The 19639-nt window shown below is 43.3% G+C and overlaps 1 protein-coding gene across 2 annotated transcripts in view; it reads left to right on the plus strand.

Annotated features, from left to right (window-relative positions):
• TGFB3 (transforming growth factor beta 3) overlaps positions 1 to 19639 on the plus strand; it is a 160357-nt gene that overhangs the window by 57616 nt on the left and 83102 nt on the right. For both annotated transcript variants that reach the window (XM_085626695.1, XM_085626694.1), the window contains exon 2: positions 15538 to 15701. In XM_085626695.1, the coding sequence (XP_085482821.1) occupies positions 15538 to 15701 (164 nt within the window). The remainder of the gene's footprint in view (positions 1 to 15537; positions 15702 to 19639) is intronic.

Below are 19639 nucleotides of genomic sequence, written 5' to 3' on the forward strand. Positions count from 1 at the left end.
GGAAGCACTTTGTCAAAGGCAGAATGATACACTCAAGTAGTAGCTAGCATGATGTGAGATGGTAATACTCCCCTCGGTGGAGTTAAAGTACACTCTGTATATTTGAAAAAAGTGGTAATACTGCATCGTGCAGGGAGCTGCTCTGCCAAGCCAGACTGAAAATAGCAAATCCATTAACGCCCTAGTTCTTAGTTTTACAGTACTGGTGAGCAGTAGATTCACATTCTCATTTACTGGTACATCCACATCAGTATCCTGCAATTACAAATGAATCCCCCATAGACAAGGACATTTCCATATGGGATCAGATTTACCTCTTTTAAAAAAACACAAATGGAATTCCCAATGCCATGGGGTTTTAACACATACACTGTTAACACCTGCTCTAAGGAGGTGGTAATTGTATGCATCTGCCTCAGGGTGAGGTAGGGTGGAGGGGATTGAAAAGAACAAATGTGGAAGATATAACCAGGGGCCTGTCTCTCTACTGGGAGACGAAGAGAGGATGGAGAGACAGGGAGATGGAGGGAAAGAAGGGGACAATAAAGTGAGTGAACAGGGAGGGTTACAGTAAAAGGAAAAGCAAGAAAGGGGACTCAGGATAATGCTATTGAACGATAGAGGAAAAGCAAGAGAGCAGATAGTGGGTAAGGGAGAGTAGAAGTGGGAAGGATAATATTATTGGAAAAAGGACAGTGGGGGAAGAGAAATACAGGGAATAGTCGTACGGTGAGCTGTAGGATTAGAGGGTAAAGAAAGGAGAGATAGAGCATGGTCGTACTGGCCGGTCAAACAATCTGGTCTAATAATTTCCCCAATAATGTCACAATCATTGCCTGCATCAAGCACAGATACACACAGTCTCCCATACCTTGCAAAACACCCATACAGCCTGTCTGTATATGTTGCATTTGTCACAAAACTGCCCTGATTTGCAAAGGTGGCCACTTTTCATGTATCTGATTCGCTATTTAGGGCCACTTTTAGTTTGGGTCTGAGCCTATATTCTGTACCAGTCTAACCCTGAGGGTGAAATATACAGAAAATGCAGGAGCGAGAGACGAAGTGGGATGGGCGGATGTAAAAGGTAGAAAGCGGAAGTCTGAGAGAGAAAAGAATTCGGGAAGTTAGTAGATAAAAAAAGAACACAAAAAATAGAGAAGGAGAGCTAGGAGAAAGAATGAAGATACAAGGGAATTAAAGCAATAGTAGGCTGGCACACATTTCAGAGTTCTGGGGATGTATAGTCCTATCCAGGTTGCTGACTTGTGGTAGCGGGTGCATGAGTTGCAGAATCTAAGAGGGACATGTGTTGCATTGGTACTCAGCAGAGATACTCATGACCTGGGACCACCAGCCTCCACCAATAATTTTTGAGCATGATCAAAAGCATGATCATGAGCATGATCACAGACCCCTTTTGTCTGCATTGACCCAGTCTTCCTCATAGGGCCCATCAAATGAAGACCCACCACGCCAACCCAGAAGCAGCATCAAAGTGACCAGCCCCACTCTCACTGTGAGCTCACACCTCCATGGGTCGCTCCGACTTGGCCCATTACCTACCGGCACATAACCCTCCGCCCCTGTCTACTTGATGTACAAACATCTAATCTCTCTCATGTTTTTTGTCATCTGGCACTTAAGGTTTTCTTTGCTTTATGCTTGAAGTACTACATGTGTCAGTGCAAAGAAACTAGTGGGTGAGGTATGGGTGCCTAACGAGGGACTGTGTGACAACTTCCTTACACCCCATCTTTTAAGAAGCTCAGAAGCAGCACGGAAACAACATTCAACAGCGGGCAATCTCCCTACGTACACATAAGAGAAGGGTAAAAGGACCTACATTATAAGTGGCAACATTAAGCTAGTGGTGATGGTGAGCAGGTCACAGGTTATGGTGTGGGGATACGGAGTAACGTCTTTCCTTGGAGTTTGGCTGCAGCGTCAGATTGGGACCATAAATTGGCCTGGGCAACCCAAAAATAAGTGGCCCACATTCGAGGAGCGCTACCTTTCATGAAGCATTGCTAGGTTAGTGTGTCAGGGTCTAATTTTGGGAGACATGTGGGATAATGTAAGCATTTTAAAACTTGTAGGGTCAGTAGCATTGGTCAAGATTGGAAATGCTGCAGATGTAAAAACGGAATTCTTATTACAGTCTCAACACATTGTACAACCTAGAGAGATGACCCAGATTATCACACAAATCACAAATGGAACACAAGGCCCAGGGGAAAAGGGTCTAAATCAGGATCTCTGGGAAAAGAACCTATAATGACAAAAAAGCGGTTCTGAAATTCCTCCTACACTACAGAGGGGCTTCAGAGATTAAAAGCTCTCATTTTCAGTGGCAGCTCTGCCCCCTTTTTAGCTCTCACTAGAGACAGCACTTGCAAGACATTTTCTTAATTTACAGTGGGATTAGAACCCGCCCATTGCTTATCATAGGTTGGCTTCATCGCCATTCTAATTTACTTCCTTCTCTTTGGTCAGTATGTGCCAACTTCCCTTACTCTTTGTGTTTGTGTTTGTCTCTCCCCAGAAGCATGACCAAGTGCTTGTGTTCTTCCACAGCACATGCTTTCGGAGTTACTTTCTCCATTTTGTTGAAGCACTCCATAAGAGTGCAGGCCTCGAGAAATCTATTCAAGCACTTCCAATGGTGAGTCAGATTTTATCAGGGCGAGCTATTTTTAGGGCCTCCAGGCCCAGTCTGATAAGAGAGCTCAAGTGTTCTGTTCATTAAAAAGTGAATGAGCCTTTAAATCTTGTGTTCTTGTCACGTTTGCTGTGCATTCAAAGACAGAGGTGACATGTCAGCGTATTTATTCTTATAAATTTCTGCTTATTTTATTCCTGATATTGGTGTTTACTTTTCTTTCTTTGACTGTAAAGTTAGATTATTTTGTAAAGTGAACTGTCTGACAATGTGCTGGGCACACAACATTTAGATAGATTGGAAATGAACTGTACACATATTTCAAAATGTATTTCAGTAGTTAGGAAAGCACTTATTTTAGTAGTTCAAAAAGTGATGTGGATATAAAGATTTGAATAGAATAAAAAAAAATCAGAGTACATTACTTGGTGATGTGCAAATGCTAAATATTTGCTGAAACCCGATTTCCACCCACTACCGTTTGTACACTATATAGTTTTATTAGTATAACTATGTGCCTTTGTGAATGTTTGTTGCAATTTCAATGGAAAATGTCTGTCTGTAAATGACATGTGAACTATCAAATCATGCTTTGGTGATATATTATTGAAAGTGAGAGCTTTAAATATAAAGTGAGAAATATTCCTGCCCTGCCCTGATTATAATGCTGTTTGTGAACTAAGAGGCAAGTCAGGGGTCATGTGTACCCTATTTGTGGGCAACATTTTTATTATACTTGGAGCAAATGTTTAGTATATAAAATCAAGCAAGAGTTGTTTGTGCAACAGACATGCTGGACTCACCTATTTGAAGGTGCTCTTATATGTGACATGGAAGAAAAGGGCAACACAGTGGAATACAATATTTGCCTAGGATCACAACATTTGAGACACGTTTATGAGTCAAATGCATTACAGTTAGGTCGAGTAGATTATTCAAGTCACTAGACCTGCCTGCCTTGTAAAATGTTTCTTGTTTTTCGAGGCCATCGTCATGTGGCACTAAGTGTAGAATGGATGGCTATCCACCATATCAGAAGGATGGAAGCGTACTCATCCCTTTGTTGTAGTTTCATGTTGCCTTCAAGTAACCGGCGTCTTTACGGGTTTCATGTGAACACATAAATTAACAAAAACTTTTTTCCAAAATATAGACTGCAAAAATCTGGGCTTTTCATACATTTTTACCTAACAACGGTTTGATCGGTGTTTCATTACCAAACCCAGTCAAACTTGATCCCCACATGCTTTATACCGGGTTAATGTTATTTTCTATTTCCAGCAATAACACGTGGGGCAAGTGTTTTATAGCGGATTTGGGTATAGGTCAAAAATATTTAGTCCATTCCTGCCTCTTCTTGCTCTGCGAACTAGCCTAAGCAACATGTTGGTACATTATAACTCAAATACATAAATGAAACGTAGAGGAAGACTATGGATTAGATAGAAAGAGAAACTGGTTGGTAATTGAAAGACTGACAGACAAAGAAACAGGCACACTTGAGAGGCTTGCAGACAGGCATAGAAGCAAGCAATTTGAGAGGCAGATGTACACAAAAATAGGCAGATAGAAAACAAAACGAACAGTTGGTGAAACAGACACGAAGAGAACCAAAAACAAAGAAATGACAGCCAAATCAAACCGGCATGCTATCACGAATGCAAATAGAGGCAGAGTAACAGACAGACCGACTGTCTGACAGGCAGGAAAGAAGGCAGACAAAATAGCTTACCAATTGTGGTGTCACTGTGGGGGTCCTGGTGAGTCTGTTGCCCCATCTGTAAATGTTGTTCCCCTCACCCCTTGTGCCCCACCACTGGCGAGAGCCACATACAGCAAACATAGACACTGCCCTCTCAGGCTGGTAACAGCGATGTCACTTCTGTTTACATTTCATGTTTTACTTACTCTTTCATTCCTTAAGATTGTTTGTTTTTTCCAGGATTGTCCATTTCTGTAGTTTCTCTTGCAACGCTTTTCATGTTTACTGCATATTATGAAACGGAAACGAGTTCCTCCAATGAAGCTATGTGACTTCAGGATGTGGGTGGGCCATCACTGTGGAGTTCAGGACAAATGAAGGGTTAATTTCCCACCGTGCCTGTCAGTGGGCCAGAAAGGGGTTAAGAATACATGCTCAACCAATCCTTTGCCTCTCTGCGCAACGCACAGACCAGTGGTCAGGTGTGCAGTTGTAATTGTGCTCAGATGTAAAAGTGTGTGAAGGAGGTACACAGCTGTCAAAATACCGACAGGGCGAAATTGAAAGAAAATGCAAAATACAGGTGACTGCGTACGTTGTGTGGGGGGATTGGTGAAGTGCAGGAAATGCAAGAAAGTACATTGAGGAGAGTGAAAAAAGTGATGAGAGAAAAGAGATCAGGTTTCAGATATGCAGATTGAGTGTTTCAGAACGATATGAGGAGAAAAATAGTGTAAATGTCTAGCAAAGAGACTGCAGAAGAGAGTGGTATGAAGAGGAGAAAAGGAGTGATTGAGACACAACAAAGATCTTGCCACGTAAAGGCTTAATTCACAGTCTGCTTAAAATGTTTACATTACTATAGGTCTATAACACGCACAGTCTTCATGATTACCAGTTGTAGATGGCACTGCCAGTTTTATCTGTGGCCCCTTGTGTCCTCCCCAAAAATAACATCTATAGACGCCACTGTTTACTAGCAGGCGGAAAGACATAGAGCAAAGAGCAAGCAATAAGACACCAGACAGACAAAAAGACAACTTACCAGAGGAGTGCCGCCCACTACATTTTGAGCAGTAGAAAAGGGAAAAATAAAATGATAATAACAATATGTTAAAATTTTATTTCTCCGTTGTCAGGCAAGTTTACGGGGCGAGCTTGGCTGTCGTCACAGCCAGCAGGGGAGGAGTGGTCGGGGCACTTAAGTGTGCATGACAGTTTGGCCGGGCGTCTTGGGCCAGCCAAACAGTCATGCGCACTTTGCATGTTCCTCATCAGGCTGTAGTACGCACCCTAGGTGGACAACATGGCACAGGCTCATAGTCCCCGTCTGAGCCCCGAACCACGGCACTCAGACCAATCACAACGCTGCATTGCATTGTTATGATTTGGCTTTGGGGTGCCTGTGTGTGCTTCCTGCTTCAACCAGGAACAGAAGAGGACGACGCGAGGCGAGGAAGGGCAGCAAGATAAGTGTGTTTTAATTTTTTTTTCTATCCCCGGATCCAAGTGGGTTCCCCAAAAAGACCACTTTAATATGTTAAAAAAAAAAGTACATTTTCCTATGGGCCCTTTGTTGAACCTGCCGCAGAGTTCTAGAACCCAGTACTGCATTTGTGGACCCTGTGGGAGGTCCAATAATGCAGGGTGATTGAATGTGTATATGTATGTATGTATATATTTTCACGTGTGTGTGTGTGTGTGTGCGCGTTCATTTCTTCTCAAGAAGTGTTGTTCAAAACGGTGACAAGGTCCCTCGAGCCAAAATGCGTTCACCGAGTCATCTGCGTAAATAAACACACTTTCAGCCAATGAGAGGGTACAGCCTCCTCATTATACAAAGTGGAGATTTTATTTTTATTTTTCATACGATATGTGATTCCTGTAAGGACTGCACCGGCCCTGCTACCAGGAAACACCATAATGTAAACCACAAGTCTTTGGAGATGCACAGCCTTTACTACACAATTATTGATTTACGACTTTAGCCACATAGTTTGCAGATTCCTCAAAAGATTTTGTTTATCGCTTAAATGTATGAAAACCTTACTGCCACAGAATGTGCGCATAATAAGCATTTTTGCTGCATAATTTAGATGACCGCACTCAATTATTCAGATACCCTTGCTGCATAATACTAGTGGTCCTGACCATGGTAAAGCTCTGCAGAGTGGTTTGCAGAGTGGTTTGCCAACTGTCATTAGAATAATGATACCCCTATTTAAGAGGGAAACCTGGAATTATTTTCCATATTTTATACCACTCGATTTTCTGCAATTAAAGCACCCGAACATCCTTGCCATTTATTTGATGGCTTTCCTTTCTCTTCTTGGGTTTATCCTGCCCTTGTAGTACAGCTTCTTTGCCTTCATTCTTTTGATTCAATGACTTGAATCCTTCCACTGATGACATTTAGGTGGCTTATTTATGAGCCCCTTGATACACTTTGGCGCCACAGTTGCGTCACTTTTCGTGATGCAGCGGTGGTAAAAATAATGCTCCACATTGCGCCATATTTATAAAGTGACACATCTAGGCAGATGCGTCACTTTGTGAACCCCTGCTCCACATTATACCTTTGTCAGATATAATGTATGCAGTGTGGGCGTTCCCCCACAAGAAAGCCTCGTAGAAGTGGTACAGTGAAATCTAGGATGCCACTGCGTCAAAACCTTACTCCTGCCTCATAGCAGGCATAAGGGTAACACAGTGCAATAGGTATAGGCCTCCCCCATGCATTGCTGGAGTTGCATCATGCTTACAACACAACTTCAGTAATGCATGAGTTTTGCGCCAACAGATATGTCAGGATTGCTGACGCATCTGTCGATCCTTGCGACGTGGAACACCGTACAGTAAATACGACGCATCCATGGTGTTGCAAGGAATGCGCAGTGGAGTGTCGCTTTGCTGTTTTACTGCAACGATGCAACATTTTCATAAATGAGGCCCAGGGAATTGTTTTTTTTTATTTTGCTTTCACCACTCCATGGAACTGCTAGTGTTTTCTCTGCACCTTCTGTGCTGCTTCCACTGTCACAACCCTGCCGCTCCTCCGTTTTGCTCTTACGCTGCCCAGCTTCTGCTCCTTCCCCTACCTTTCCCTGTCATGCTTGGATTTTTTTATACCCCTGCACCACTTCTTTCTCTCCCGCCCCTCCACGTTCATATCCTTTGTTGGCAGCGTTGACTTGTGCCCCCTGCTCCTCCGTTGTTCCCACAACCCTCCTCATTCCTTCTGTAATTTTTAGGAGGGCACAGCAGCTACAGTTTGTTACCAGGCCACTCCTTCCTCTAATTACATGTTTGCGCACCTTCTTAAAGAAAATTATCACTTCAAGATCGGTGTCTGCCATCTTGAAACAATAGATTAAAAAACAGCCAAAATGCCTGCCCTGTCATGATGTATGCACACATATGCATGGTGATGCGTGGACACTTACTGCATCATGCTGCTTTAAAAAACAAAATGGCCACGACGTCATGAAGTATGAGCATGCATACATGGTGACACATGTATGTGTGGATGGTTTCACGCTGGGGCTGTATTTTGCCTCTTTTTACCCTGATGCTGTTCAACATAAGCAGCAAGCATTTTTTTCTTTTTGTTGATACTTTTCAGCATTGACAAAGCAAAAATGTTTATTTTCTTTTATTTTATGGATTTGTTTGGCGCACGAATCATCCCCGAGGGAAGTTCTCGGTGCCTTGGTAGCCTGCCAGGTCACAGTACAATGAGAAAATTAAAGATCAAACAGCCAGGTTTTCAAAGATTTCTTAAAAGGAGGTAAGTCTGAGCAAGAATGTAGCTGTAAGGGTAACTAGTTACAGTGTTTGGGGGCCAAAAAAGAGAGAGAGTGAACCCTGTGCCTAGCCGTACGAATGCGCTTGGGGCATGGCAATAATAGCTCACACTGGATCTGAGTGGACGTGCCAGGATATATGGCTGCAACTTGTTTCTACGATAAATTGGTCCTTTCCCATGCAAGGACTTAAAAATCAAGAGAACAGTGGTTCTGCCACCTATCAGCTTATAAAAAGCGTCCAACGTCTTTATTAAATATGTCCCTCTCCTAGAGTGAGACTAACAGTCAATGAAAAATAAGCCCAAGAAACAGAAATTCAAGTACTTCTGAATTAGTGTATGATTTTATAACAAATTTAGTGAAAACTCTATACTCAAAGATTGAGAACAGGACATATATATGCACACACAGATATATGATGTGTATTTACACTTATTGACACATAACGTGAAGTGAATACAAAGAAATCTATTTACATATCACAACACAATATATACATGACAAATGAACATTTATTCAAGACAAACATTTAAACACAGTGTGAGAAAAACGTAAATCTGATTCAATCCGATTTATAATCAATCTGGTTATTCTTGTTTATTATGGGTGATCAAAAACACTTGATAGTGTCCGTCGACATTTGGCAATATTTTGTTCGTCTAAGGGGGGGCGGTCTTCTTCAGGACTATATGTAGAGTCTGTGTGTGGCCTTGAATTAGGATTCCACCTGGATATCAAAGTATAGGTACTGTCAGCATGACTGCTTGATTATATATGGTTGACCTGAGTCAATACGTAGCTCTCCTTATCAGCTGATGAAGTTAAGGTTCAGTGGCACAGCGTGCCTACAACTCTCCGGCGTCTGGCACTCGGGGTCTTCTCTGAGTATTCAATAATTCTCAATGGGGCAATGATTGCTGGGGCCGATCGCCTCCTGGCAAATTTTCCGAGATAAACTCTAGGCTAATTATTGCCTACGATTACCAATTTGCATTTTCATTCCAATGCCGATCGCGTGCATGGTACGCTGATGTCATTGCAATGAAAATGAAAGTGAAACTTAGTTTCAGTTTCATTGTTTCGGTATCTCAGGCCCCCGACAACTGAAAAAGATGGGAGTGGTATCGTTGGAAAGGGGAGAATCTCCTCTTTCCAATAGTGGATCCCTGCTTGGGGATCACCCCAGGAGGGCAATCCCCAAGCAGGGATCCACCCACTTGCACCAGGGAGGGGGGAGCGGCCTCTTGGGCAAGGGCCTTTGCTTCCCCACAGTCTTTCTGCCCCCCTGAGGGGCAGATGGGGGCAGTGGCCCCTGATCTGCCCCTCGGGGGGCCAGAAAGCCCACTAGGCGCCAGCTATTATGCTGGCTTTTTTTATGCGTGGGGGTGGGGGCTACCCAGAATGGGCATACCAACAGTAAAGAACTCTTCAACATCATCAAGGAGTTTGCCCAACCCACCAGCGAGTCTACTGACATACCCCCTCACAAGACCTCTGCAACAAACTCAGCACCTTTTTCCACCACAAAATCAAGAGCATCTACGACCACTTCGACTAAGACAACCAACACACTGAACCCTCACCAACCACCCGGAAACCAGCGATCGACAACTGGACAACCCTCACCACCGAAGACACACTGAAGGCAATGAAGTCAATCCACTCAGGGGCCCCCACGGACCCGTGCCCCCACCACATCTGCAACAGACTACAGAGCCGTCGACACCATGGCACCCATGGTCCGCCACTCCATCAACCGCTCCCTGGCGACTGCCTCGTTCCCCGATGACTGGAAACACTCCGAGGTCAACCCCCTCCTGAAGAAACCCTCAGCAGACCCCAACGACCTAAAAAACTACAGACCCATCTCCCTGCCCCTGTTCCCAGCGAAAGTCATTGAGAAAGCCATCAACAGCCAACTCGCCACATTCATCGAAGAGCACAACATCCTCGTATCCTCCCAATCCGTCTTCAGAAAAGAACACAGTATGGAAACCGCCCTCCTCGCCGCAACAGACGACATCCGCACCCTACTGGACAAAGGAGAAACAGTAGCCCTCATCCTCCTCGACCTCTCAGCGGCGTTCGACACAGTCTCTCACCGCACCCTAATACACAGACTCCACGACGCAGGAGTCCAGGACAAGGCCCTCGACTGGATTCGCTCCTTCCTCTCCAGCAGAACGCAGGGGGTCAGACCCCCCCTTTCCTCTTGGACCCTACACCTACCACCTGCGGAGTCCCCCAGGGCTCCTCCTTCAGCCCGATGCTCTTCAAAGTCTACATGGCTCCACTCGCCCCCATCGTCAGAACCTACTTACTCAACATTGTGTCATACGCAGACGACACCCAACTCATCCTCTCCCTATCCAACGAACCCAACACCGTCAGACACAACTTTCGAGAAGGCATGGAAGCCGTCGCCAAATGGATGGAAAACAGTTGCCTACAACTAAACACCAACAAAACAGAAGTACTCATCATGGGCCCTTACCCCAACGCCTGGAGTGACACCTGGTGGCCTCGCCTTCGGAAACCCGCCAACCCCCACGGACCACGCACGCAACCTGGGAATCATCGTGGACTCCGAGCTCAAAATGAACCGCCAGATCAACTCCGTCTCGTCTTCTTTCATCCACACCCTCCGCCTCCTTCGTAAGACCTTCAAATGGATCACTCTCGAGCACAGAAAGACAGTCACTCACGCCCAGGTCACCAGCAGACTCAACTACGGCAACGCACTATATGCCGGAATCAACAAAAACCTCACACGCAAGTAACAGAACATCCAGAACACCACCGCAAGACTGGTCCTCAACCTGCCAAAACACTGTCACATCTCCCAGCACCTGCACACACTTCACTGGCTCCCTGTTGAGGCTAGAATCACCTTCAAGATACTCACTCACGCACACAAGGCCCTCCACGACACCGGGCCAGTATACCTGAACACCCGACTCAAATTCCACGCGCCCCAAAGGACCCTACGATCAGCCCAGCTCTCTTATGCCGTGGTCCCCCGCACCACAAAGACCAGATCAGGAGGCCGCTCCTTCTCCTTCCTCGCAGCCAAAGCCTGGAACATTTTTCCGCTCCACCTCAGACAGACAACATCGATCCCCATCTTCGCATGAAACCTCAAAACCTTTGAAAGACCCCCTCCTCGATGGACTGGAACCTGCACCCCCCCACCCCTAGCGCCTTGAGACCCTTACGGGTGAGTAGTTGCGCTTAACAAATGCCTGATTGACTGATGCCCCCACCCCCCAAAAACATAGCCACAGTCTTTCTGCCCCCTTGGGGGCATATCGGGGCACCACACCCCCCCCCCCCCCCGGTTCGCCCCCAGGGCGGCAGAAAGCCCACCAGGCACCCAGGCACAGATTTATTTTTAGCAATGTGCCTGCCTGCGGATTTTGGGCCCTAGCGCAGCCTGCACATAGGGATACCTAGCAAACCTGTAAAAAAAATTTATAGTAGACACCAAGGGGAATCCAGGATAGGGTGACTTGTGTGCCTCTCACCAGGTTCTGTTACCCATAATCCTTTGCAAACTTCAAACTTAGTTAAAACAAACACATTTCTCTCACATTTCTGTGATGGAAAGTTCTGGGATTCCACCCATCCCCATTCCCCAAAGTCTTCTGAGAAAAATGGTTCCTCACTTGTGTGGGTAGGCCTAGTGCCCGCGATAAGAAACTGCCCAAAACGCAATGTGGACATATCACATTTTCCCTACCCAGAATCCCCTGCAAACCTCAAATGTAGCTGAAAAAAACACATTTTCCACATATTTTTGTGTGGAATCACCGTGACGGCACAAATGTTCTACCCCACAGCGTTCTCCTTAGTGTCCCGAGTAAAATGATACCTTACTTGTGTGGGTGTCCAATGCAGAATTGGCTAAAAACGTATTTTTAAAAAAAAATTGCGCTTAGACTTCTCGGTGCTATACCCTTATTCCCTATGTTTTGGGCTCTTCCCAGTCACAGGCCCTTGCCCCACCCACCCAGCGTTCCTCCAGGTCTCCCGATAAAAATGATACTTCCCTTGCGTGGGTGGGTCAAGTACCCGCGACAGTCAAGGGCCCAAAACGTATTGAGGAGACATCAAAATGACCGATCACAAAACAACCTGGTTTTGCAAGAGGGGTCACCTGGGTTTTTGGGCCCGGGCTCGGTGGCGATCATGGAAAACTATCAAACCCTCACATTTCTGAAAACCAGACACCTGCGGGATTCCAGGGTGGTATGGCTTGCGTGGATCCCCCTACGTTTTCCTACCCAGAATGCCATGCAAACCTGAAATGTAACTGAAAAAACCCACATTTTCCATATATTTGGGGGTGGAATCACTGTGCAGGCACAAATGTCCTACCCCACAGCGTTCCCCTCAGTCTCCCGAGTAAAATGATACCTCACTTGCGTGGGTTGGGCAAGGGCCTGTGACTGGGAAGAGCCCAAAACACAGGGAATAAGGGTATAGCACCGAGAATTCTAAGCGCTACATTTTTTTAAAAATACGTTTTTAGCCAAATGTGTTTTTTTCAGCTAAATTTGAGGTTTGCAGGGGATTCTGGGTAGGGAAACGTTGGGGGATCCATGCAAGCCATACCTCATTGGACTCCTCAGGGTGTCTAGTTTTCAGAAATGTGTGGGTTTGGTAGGTTTCCCTAGTATTTTTCCATGTATATATTTTCCCAAATGAATTGCTATATACCCGGTACATAATAAAAAAACATTGCAAGACTCTGCTCAGTTATTGGCTCTGGTTTCGTTGGGTTCTGGTTGAACCTACAAGTCCTATATATCCCCACAACCACAAAGGTCCAGCGGATGGAACAGTCTATTGCTTTCAACCAGCAGTCCTAATTAGAAGAAGTTACAGGTGAAAACGTTGACACAAATGGCTGTTTTTTTCAACTAATTTTCAATGTTTCCTATATTCAATGGTTAGTTTCTATAAAGAAACCTTGAAGGATCTACACTAAGGCCCCCTTGCTGAATTCAGAATTGTCTACTTTTCTAAAACGTATAGCTTTCCAGGATTCATTATTGCTTTACCATTAACTGGAAAGAGGTAGAAAGCACAAAAAATAGCAAAAATAGGCTATGTCCCAGGAAAATGCCAAAACTGTAAAAATAAATTGGTTTTCTGACAAAAGGCTGCTTGTCCCTGAAAGCTGGGAAGATGGTGATTTCAGCACCACAACTCCTTTTTTGATACCATTTGCAGGGAATAAACCAGACACTTTAGTCTGTAGCCCTTTTTTCCCATTTAATTTTTTTTTTTTAAGAAATTGATGTATTTTGGCTAATTTCTGGGTCCCCTCCAGGGGAATCCACAAACCCTGGGTACCTTTAGAATCCCCTTGATGTTAGAAAAAAAGGACATAAATTGTGGCGTGGATACCTTATGTGGCCAAAAAGTTACAGGGGCCTTAGCACGTGGGGGGAAAGGCCTAGCAGCGAAGGGATTCATGAACTGAGACAGTGGAAGAGGAGCATGGAAGGTTAAGGTTTCTTCCACTAGCATCACTTCAGCTTTAGACCCATTGAACTGTAGCCAGTTTGTTTTCATTTGGCATTGTATGCTCATGAGGTAGTATTGAAGTTTCTCGGAAGCAGAATAGCAGTTGGACGGACCTGCCAACGGTCTAACTTGACCATGACTTGGCTGTTATCAGAAGGTATATAGAATTCAAAACTATATTGCCAGCTGTCCCTAGTCAGAAGTCTTGTGTAGACTCGTGAGAGGCATAGAGAAGATAGCCAACCCGAGGGAACCCCACAATGCAATCATAGGTGAAACATTGAATCTTCAACTGTGGGCACTTAATTGGAAGAAACAAATGCAACAGTACAAGGAGCAGCACATGGTCTCAAATACTGCATGTGGCCAAAAGGTCCAAAAGACAATGGCTGCCAGAAGCACCTGCTACAATGGTCTGATTAAATTCTTCCTGGTGTCCAGCGTGATGGGCTCCATCCCATGTTGACCAGAAGGCCAAATAATGGTGGCCAAGAATGCAAAGTTTCCCAAATAAGATAATGACATTTTACAGCCAGAAATGCCATGTGTCGATGAGCAAGATGTTGCACTTTTAGAAAAGTTGGGTGATAATTGGATGTTTCAAGGCCAGAGGCACAGCTCCCTGATCTTTTGAAGTTTTAACTACACTTGACTAGTAAGGGCCTCATTTATGAAGTGATGCATCATTGTGGGAAAACAGCGATGCAACACTTTTCATAACGCCATCCTTGCGGCACCATGGATGTGCCATATTTACTGTACGGCGCACCATGCCACAAGGATTTACAGATACATCAGTAATCCTGGCGTATCTGTAGGCGCAAAAATTATGCTGGAGTGTGTCTGAAAACAGACGCGACTCCAGCAATGTGTTATTTCACATGGGACAAGCCCTTCGTCACCAGCAGGCATAAGGATTTGACGCACTGACGCCATAGAAGTGTTGCAGTGAAATCTCATAGATTTCACTGCGTCACTTCGATGTGACTTTCCTGCATCAGAACGCCATCCTGCATTCATTACCCCACCCGCCCCCAAACCCTCTCCTCCCAAAAATAAAAAAAAAGCTTGCTAAGGCTGGCACTGATGTCCTGGGGTGTTTTCACATCCCTTAATGCAATTCAAAGCCTCAGAAAACGAGCTGGAAAACCACTATTTACAGTGGTTTTCAGCTCGTTTTCCATGTCATGGTGTGATATTGACTCCTCACCGGGAGACCGTGTGATGGGAGCCGATATCGTTTGTCACACAATGGCACTGTGTGAGTTGGCAGGTATGCAGGTATAATGGAGCGCATGGGTTTACAAAGTGGCGCCTCTCCCTAGATGTGTCACTTTGTGGTTATGGCACAGTGTGGTGCATTTTTTATGCCCCGCAGCATCACAAAAAGTGATGCAACTGCGGCGTAAGGGCCTCATAAATAAGGCCCTAGGTTACTTGGTGTCATCATGATCTTGGACAGGCAACAGAAGTGGGCAGGAAGAAAGACGGGCACTGAATACTGCGTGTGGAATGTCCCTTTATACATTGCTGCCTGCCCGTGCATCATTATGTCGTGGTATTTGCTTATACCAATCCGGCATGTTTCTTTCTGAATGGTTGAAACACATGAAGACCCTTTACTTGTAAAGATGAACCTGCCTTCCTCTCACTCCTTCCATTTGTCTTCTTCTCTCCCTCCTAGATGACCTTGCATCAGCATACTGTGGTCTTTACCTATACCAATGTGGTGCTGTTAGTTTCTGTATAGATACAACCCATCAAGACCCATTGTTTGTAAAGATGGTGCCTCCTTCTGCTCACTGCTTCCATTTGTCGTCTTCTCTCCCTCCTAGATGACCTTGTTCTCTGTCCAAAAGGGATAACATCAAAAGTATTCCGTTTCAACGTGTCAGCGGTTGAGAAGAACGGCCCTAACCTCTTTCGTGCCGAGTTCCGAGTGTTCAAAACTCCTAACCCAGCGGCCAAGCGTGGCGAGCAAAGAATAGAGCTGTTCCAGGTGAGTGTGCCACATGAAGGAGGGAAAGTAAAACAAAGGACTAGATCATGTTCTGTGGAACCCCATGATTTGTGATTGCCTGGGCTTTACAGATATATATTATTGGACTCTCACATAATGAGTCCTAGTCTAGCCATAATCTGTAGATACTCCATCATCCATATCCATCAAGCCAGGATAGGGCCTTCATCAAAGAAAGGCCTTTCACGTCTATCCCGAGCACCAGGATTAGGGCAGGATCTGTGTGATCCCTTCTCTCACAGGGAGGGCTTCTTCCTTGTCATACTCCATGGAATCCTTTATCCTTTATCCCGGTGGCTTGAGCCAGGAACTTCAGAATCCCTTTTGCCCATGCCTTGAACCAGGATCAGGCCTGGATGTGCAGAATCTTTCATCTCCCTTCCGAGAGGCAATGATCAGGCCAGAATGTTGCATATCTTGTAAGATCCTCTCTGTCACCCCATTCAAGTAGTGTAGTAGATTGCATACTCAAATCTAAGATGGGTGAGGATGCAATAAAACCCACAGGACAGAACCCTATCAGTGAGTCATAAATTAACGGAGGAGGGGGTTGCAATGAGTGAAACTATCAATTGGAGAATATATAGCGCAAAAAGGGAGAGGTACACTATACAGGCATGTGTAATATTAAACATTATTTTGTTGAAAGTATAAGGATCGTTCTTGTTAGTACAAAAATAAATATCTCGTGCTTCATAGTGGCTTTGTTACAATTTTACCGGCGAGTAGTATGAAAATACCTATGGTTAACAAGAAAGAGATAGTTAAACTGGTTTGGTGTGTTTTTTAAAGACTGTTTAATTGAAGGATTATAAATTGAACTGTGGACAATCTGGTAAATCCACAAAACTATCTAGAGCATAATTATAATTGAAGTTAGGGAAAAATGCAATGTTCAGGTGCATGAAACACATCTCAAAATGAACTCAATATAGTATTTAAAATACATTTGCGTACAAGAGCTACTGCTTAGTTGCAGCAGAATACATGCTAAAGCCATAGCCATCAATAAGATTGCTGGATTGGAAGTAGTCAAAGTGAGTAAGAATCACAAAAGAAAAGGAGTATTGGTGAACTTAAATGGATTTGGCCAAAAAAATATCAGTATTGTATTTTAGGCTCTAAATGAAGAGTGCTAACTTTATGAGGTCCCCGGCAAATACATTTACTCAATTCACTGAATTTGTGATTTTAACCTAAATTTGAATTTTAATAAAGGATGGATCCTTCAGATGAAAGACAAGTTTAGTATTGCAAGTGCAAAAATCACAGGCATGTGAACAGTATGTTGAATTGAAATGTTATGGCAGACACACATTTTGCTCATGAATAGAATTAATTTTAGTTCTGTTCATTTGGACAAGCTACACGTGTGAACTGAGCCCTTAACCTTGATTTTAAACTATGTGAAATTTGCGGTGGTGGAAAAGAGAGGAAGAAAAAGTTGGTGAGTCATTAGCAGGTCTTTACCATGTTAGCAGCAGATACATTAATATGAGGAGGTTCATGCCACTGTCCAAATCCTTTGAATACTACGGGAAACTTAAAGCAGGGGGAAAAGACATGGTGCTCAATATACATAAAGAAGCAGGAAATGAGGATGGTTTATGCACCAACTATGGCCACTGAAAGAAAATAAAGGGTGCAGCTGCAAGATATTAATTCAGGTGAAAAATGTGCTAAAACATTGTAAACTTGAAGTAATACGGAATTAACAAAACATGCAAAACTACCTTTAAGACATTCCTGGTAAGCAAAATACAACACACAGAAACGACTTCACAGAACGTAGCAATGACATTAGGAACACGCTAGTATTTCCATCTTTGGAAATATATAAGGGGGAATGTCATCAAATAAATAAGGACGAGACATGCACTTTGTAGGTTAAAAGCGAATACAAATTTAGTATATTTTATGCCAGTACTATGGGAATCTATATGCAAAGAAAAGTCATGCTCCCTGAGATGAGGTTCATTCACATTTATCAGGTATTCTACCCACATAACCTATGTGGCTACAAGATGAGACATTACATGTGAAGATTTCGGAACAGTTAGTTAAAAAGTCCTAATATTTAACCTGAAAAATGAGTCTACAGTGGGCACGGATGGTCTATCACCAACGTTTATACAATGTTTCACCTCTACATTGTAAGAATATTAATTTATTTTCTGCTGAAGTGTATACAAGTTGTACATTTTGATTTGGAAGTAATTGGTTACATACATTTTTTGTAACAAATGGGGAGACTTAAAGGTATGTTCTTCTTAGAGACCAATTTCCCTACTAAATATAGAATCAAAATAATTAATCTGGTCAGTGCTCTTTTTGTGGCTCAAGAACATGAGGGATTCTTGGGAGCACATATTTCACAGCAACCCTATACTTTGTTTACTATCGCAGATAATGTTACCCAGAAAAATGCTCTGCTTGCCGTGGCAGGTGTAAATGCAGAAATGGCATTTATTTGGATCTGCAGGAACCTTGTTGGAAGCAAAAATTAAAAAAGTCAAGATCCAATTAGTAGATAATTGACAAGATATATTTTTATCATGAAAGGACAGCCAATAGTGGTGTCACCTGACACCATCCGTGCTTGCGTAATATTTGAGGCCCTTTGCCTTAGGGGTAAAAAGAGTGAAAATAATACAAGTTCAAAGTTAGGAGGAATACCATTGTATTGTATGTGGTTGATGTTTTATAATACCCACAAAAAATGGCTCAAGGAAAATGATGTGTGGAACCTTCCATATATTCACATTAAATAATATTCCTATGCCATATTATTGCTAATAAAACATATATAACATGCTAATTTCTATTTATGACATCGGGTGTGTCTGTTGACTGTCCCAAAAACGTTTGGCAGATTCTCAACCAAATATAATTTTATTTATTTTATTTAGGCATACAACTTGTAATATGTTGTGTCATTATATTACAATAATTATTACTGGACTGCAAATCTGCACATTATGGAACTGATTATCATTTAAAAGAATGTGACACTTCCTTTGAGTTGCTACTTGATAACTTCAAGAACATATTATCACCAAATATGTTATTGAACTGTACACATCAAAATTATTACAACTATACGAGGCTGAAAAAAAATAATTTGATATCTTTAATGACATGTCTTCCTATCTGGATGTGTGATACATTGGCAAGGTTGTCCATTAAGGAGAATCTAAATTTGGCAGGGGAGCGTCACATGTGTGTTGCCATCACAAAGCCCTGCAATGGAAAAGGTCAAGATATTATTAGAAGGTTGAATACATGCAGAGTCCGTTATCACATTGAGGGGTTTCCTTGGAGAACTACAATTTAAAATGTATTTTCTTTAGACCTGCTGGAAAACCTGATAAGATAAGGAAGAATAGAAAAAGGCTAAATAAATATATAAAGTGATTCCCCTTTTCTTGGGGCAAGAATATCTACTTAACACTCAATGAATTACGACATTAGACAATGAGAAAAAACAGAATAAGTAAATAATAAGTTAGATTTCAAATGTGTAATAATTGATGAGGTGAAACAATCTTTTAATTAATACAAAGTTCCTGCTCAAGAGAAAGGCACCACCAAGCCACAGTAATTGACTGACATGTATTAATCAAAAGTGCCCGTGAAGCAAGGATTGCATCAAGCATGTACCCTGCCTCGTTAGTAGTCGGATTCCGCAAATGGACATGAAATCCAAACATTCTGCTACCACTGGGCAATTGCCATTGTCCAACATTAAGTTCTAATCTCCCACCGTGATACATTTGGTAACTTTTTATTAGTAATTGTGAGATATCCTGAGCTAAGTCAGAGCCAAAAAATCACTAGAGCCAGGCAGTCGATATATTAATAATAGGAGGCCATTGTATGCCCATTTACAGTGATTTTGAAAGTTAAAGCCTCTGGTA

This window comes from Triturus cristatus, chromosome 9 (genome assembly GCF_964204655.1).
Source record: "Triturus cristatus chromosome 9, aTriCri1.1, whole genome shotgun sequence".
NCBI classification, from domain to species: Eukaryota; Metazoa; Chordata; class Amphibia; order Caudata; family Salamandridae; genus Triturus; species Triturus cristatus.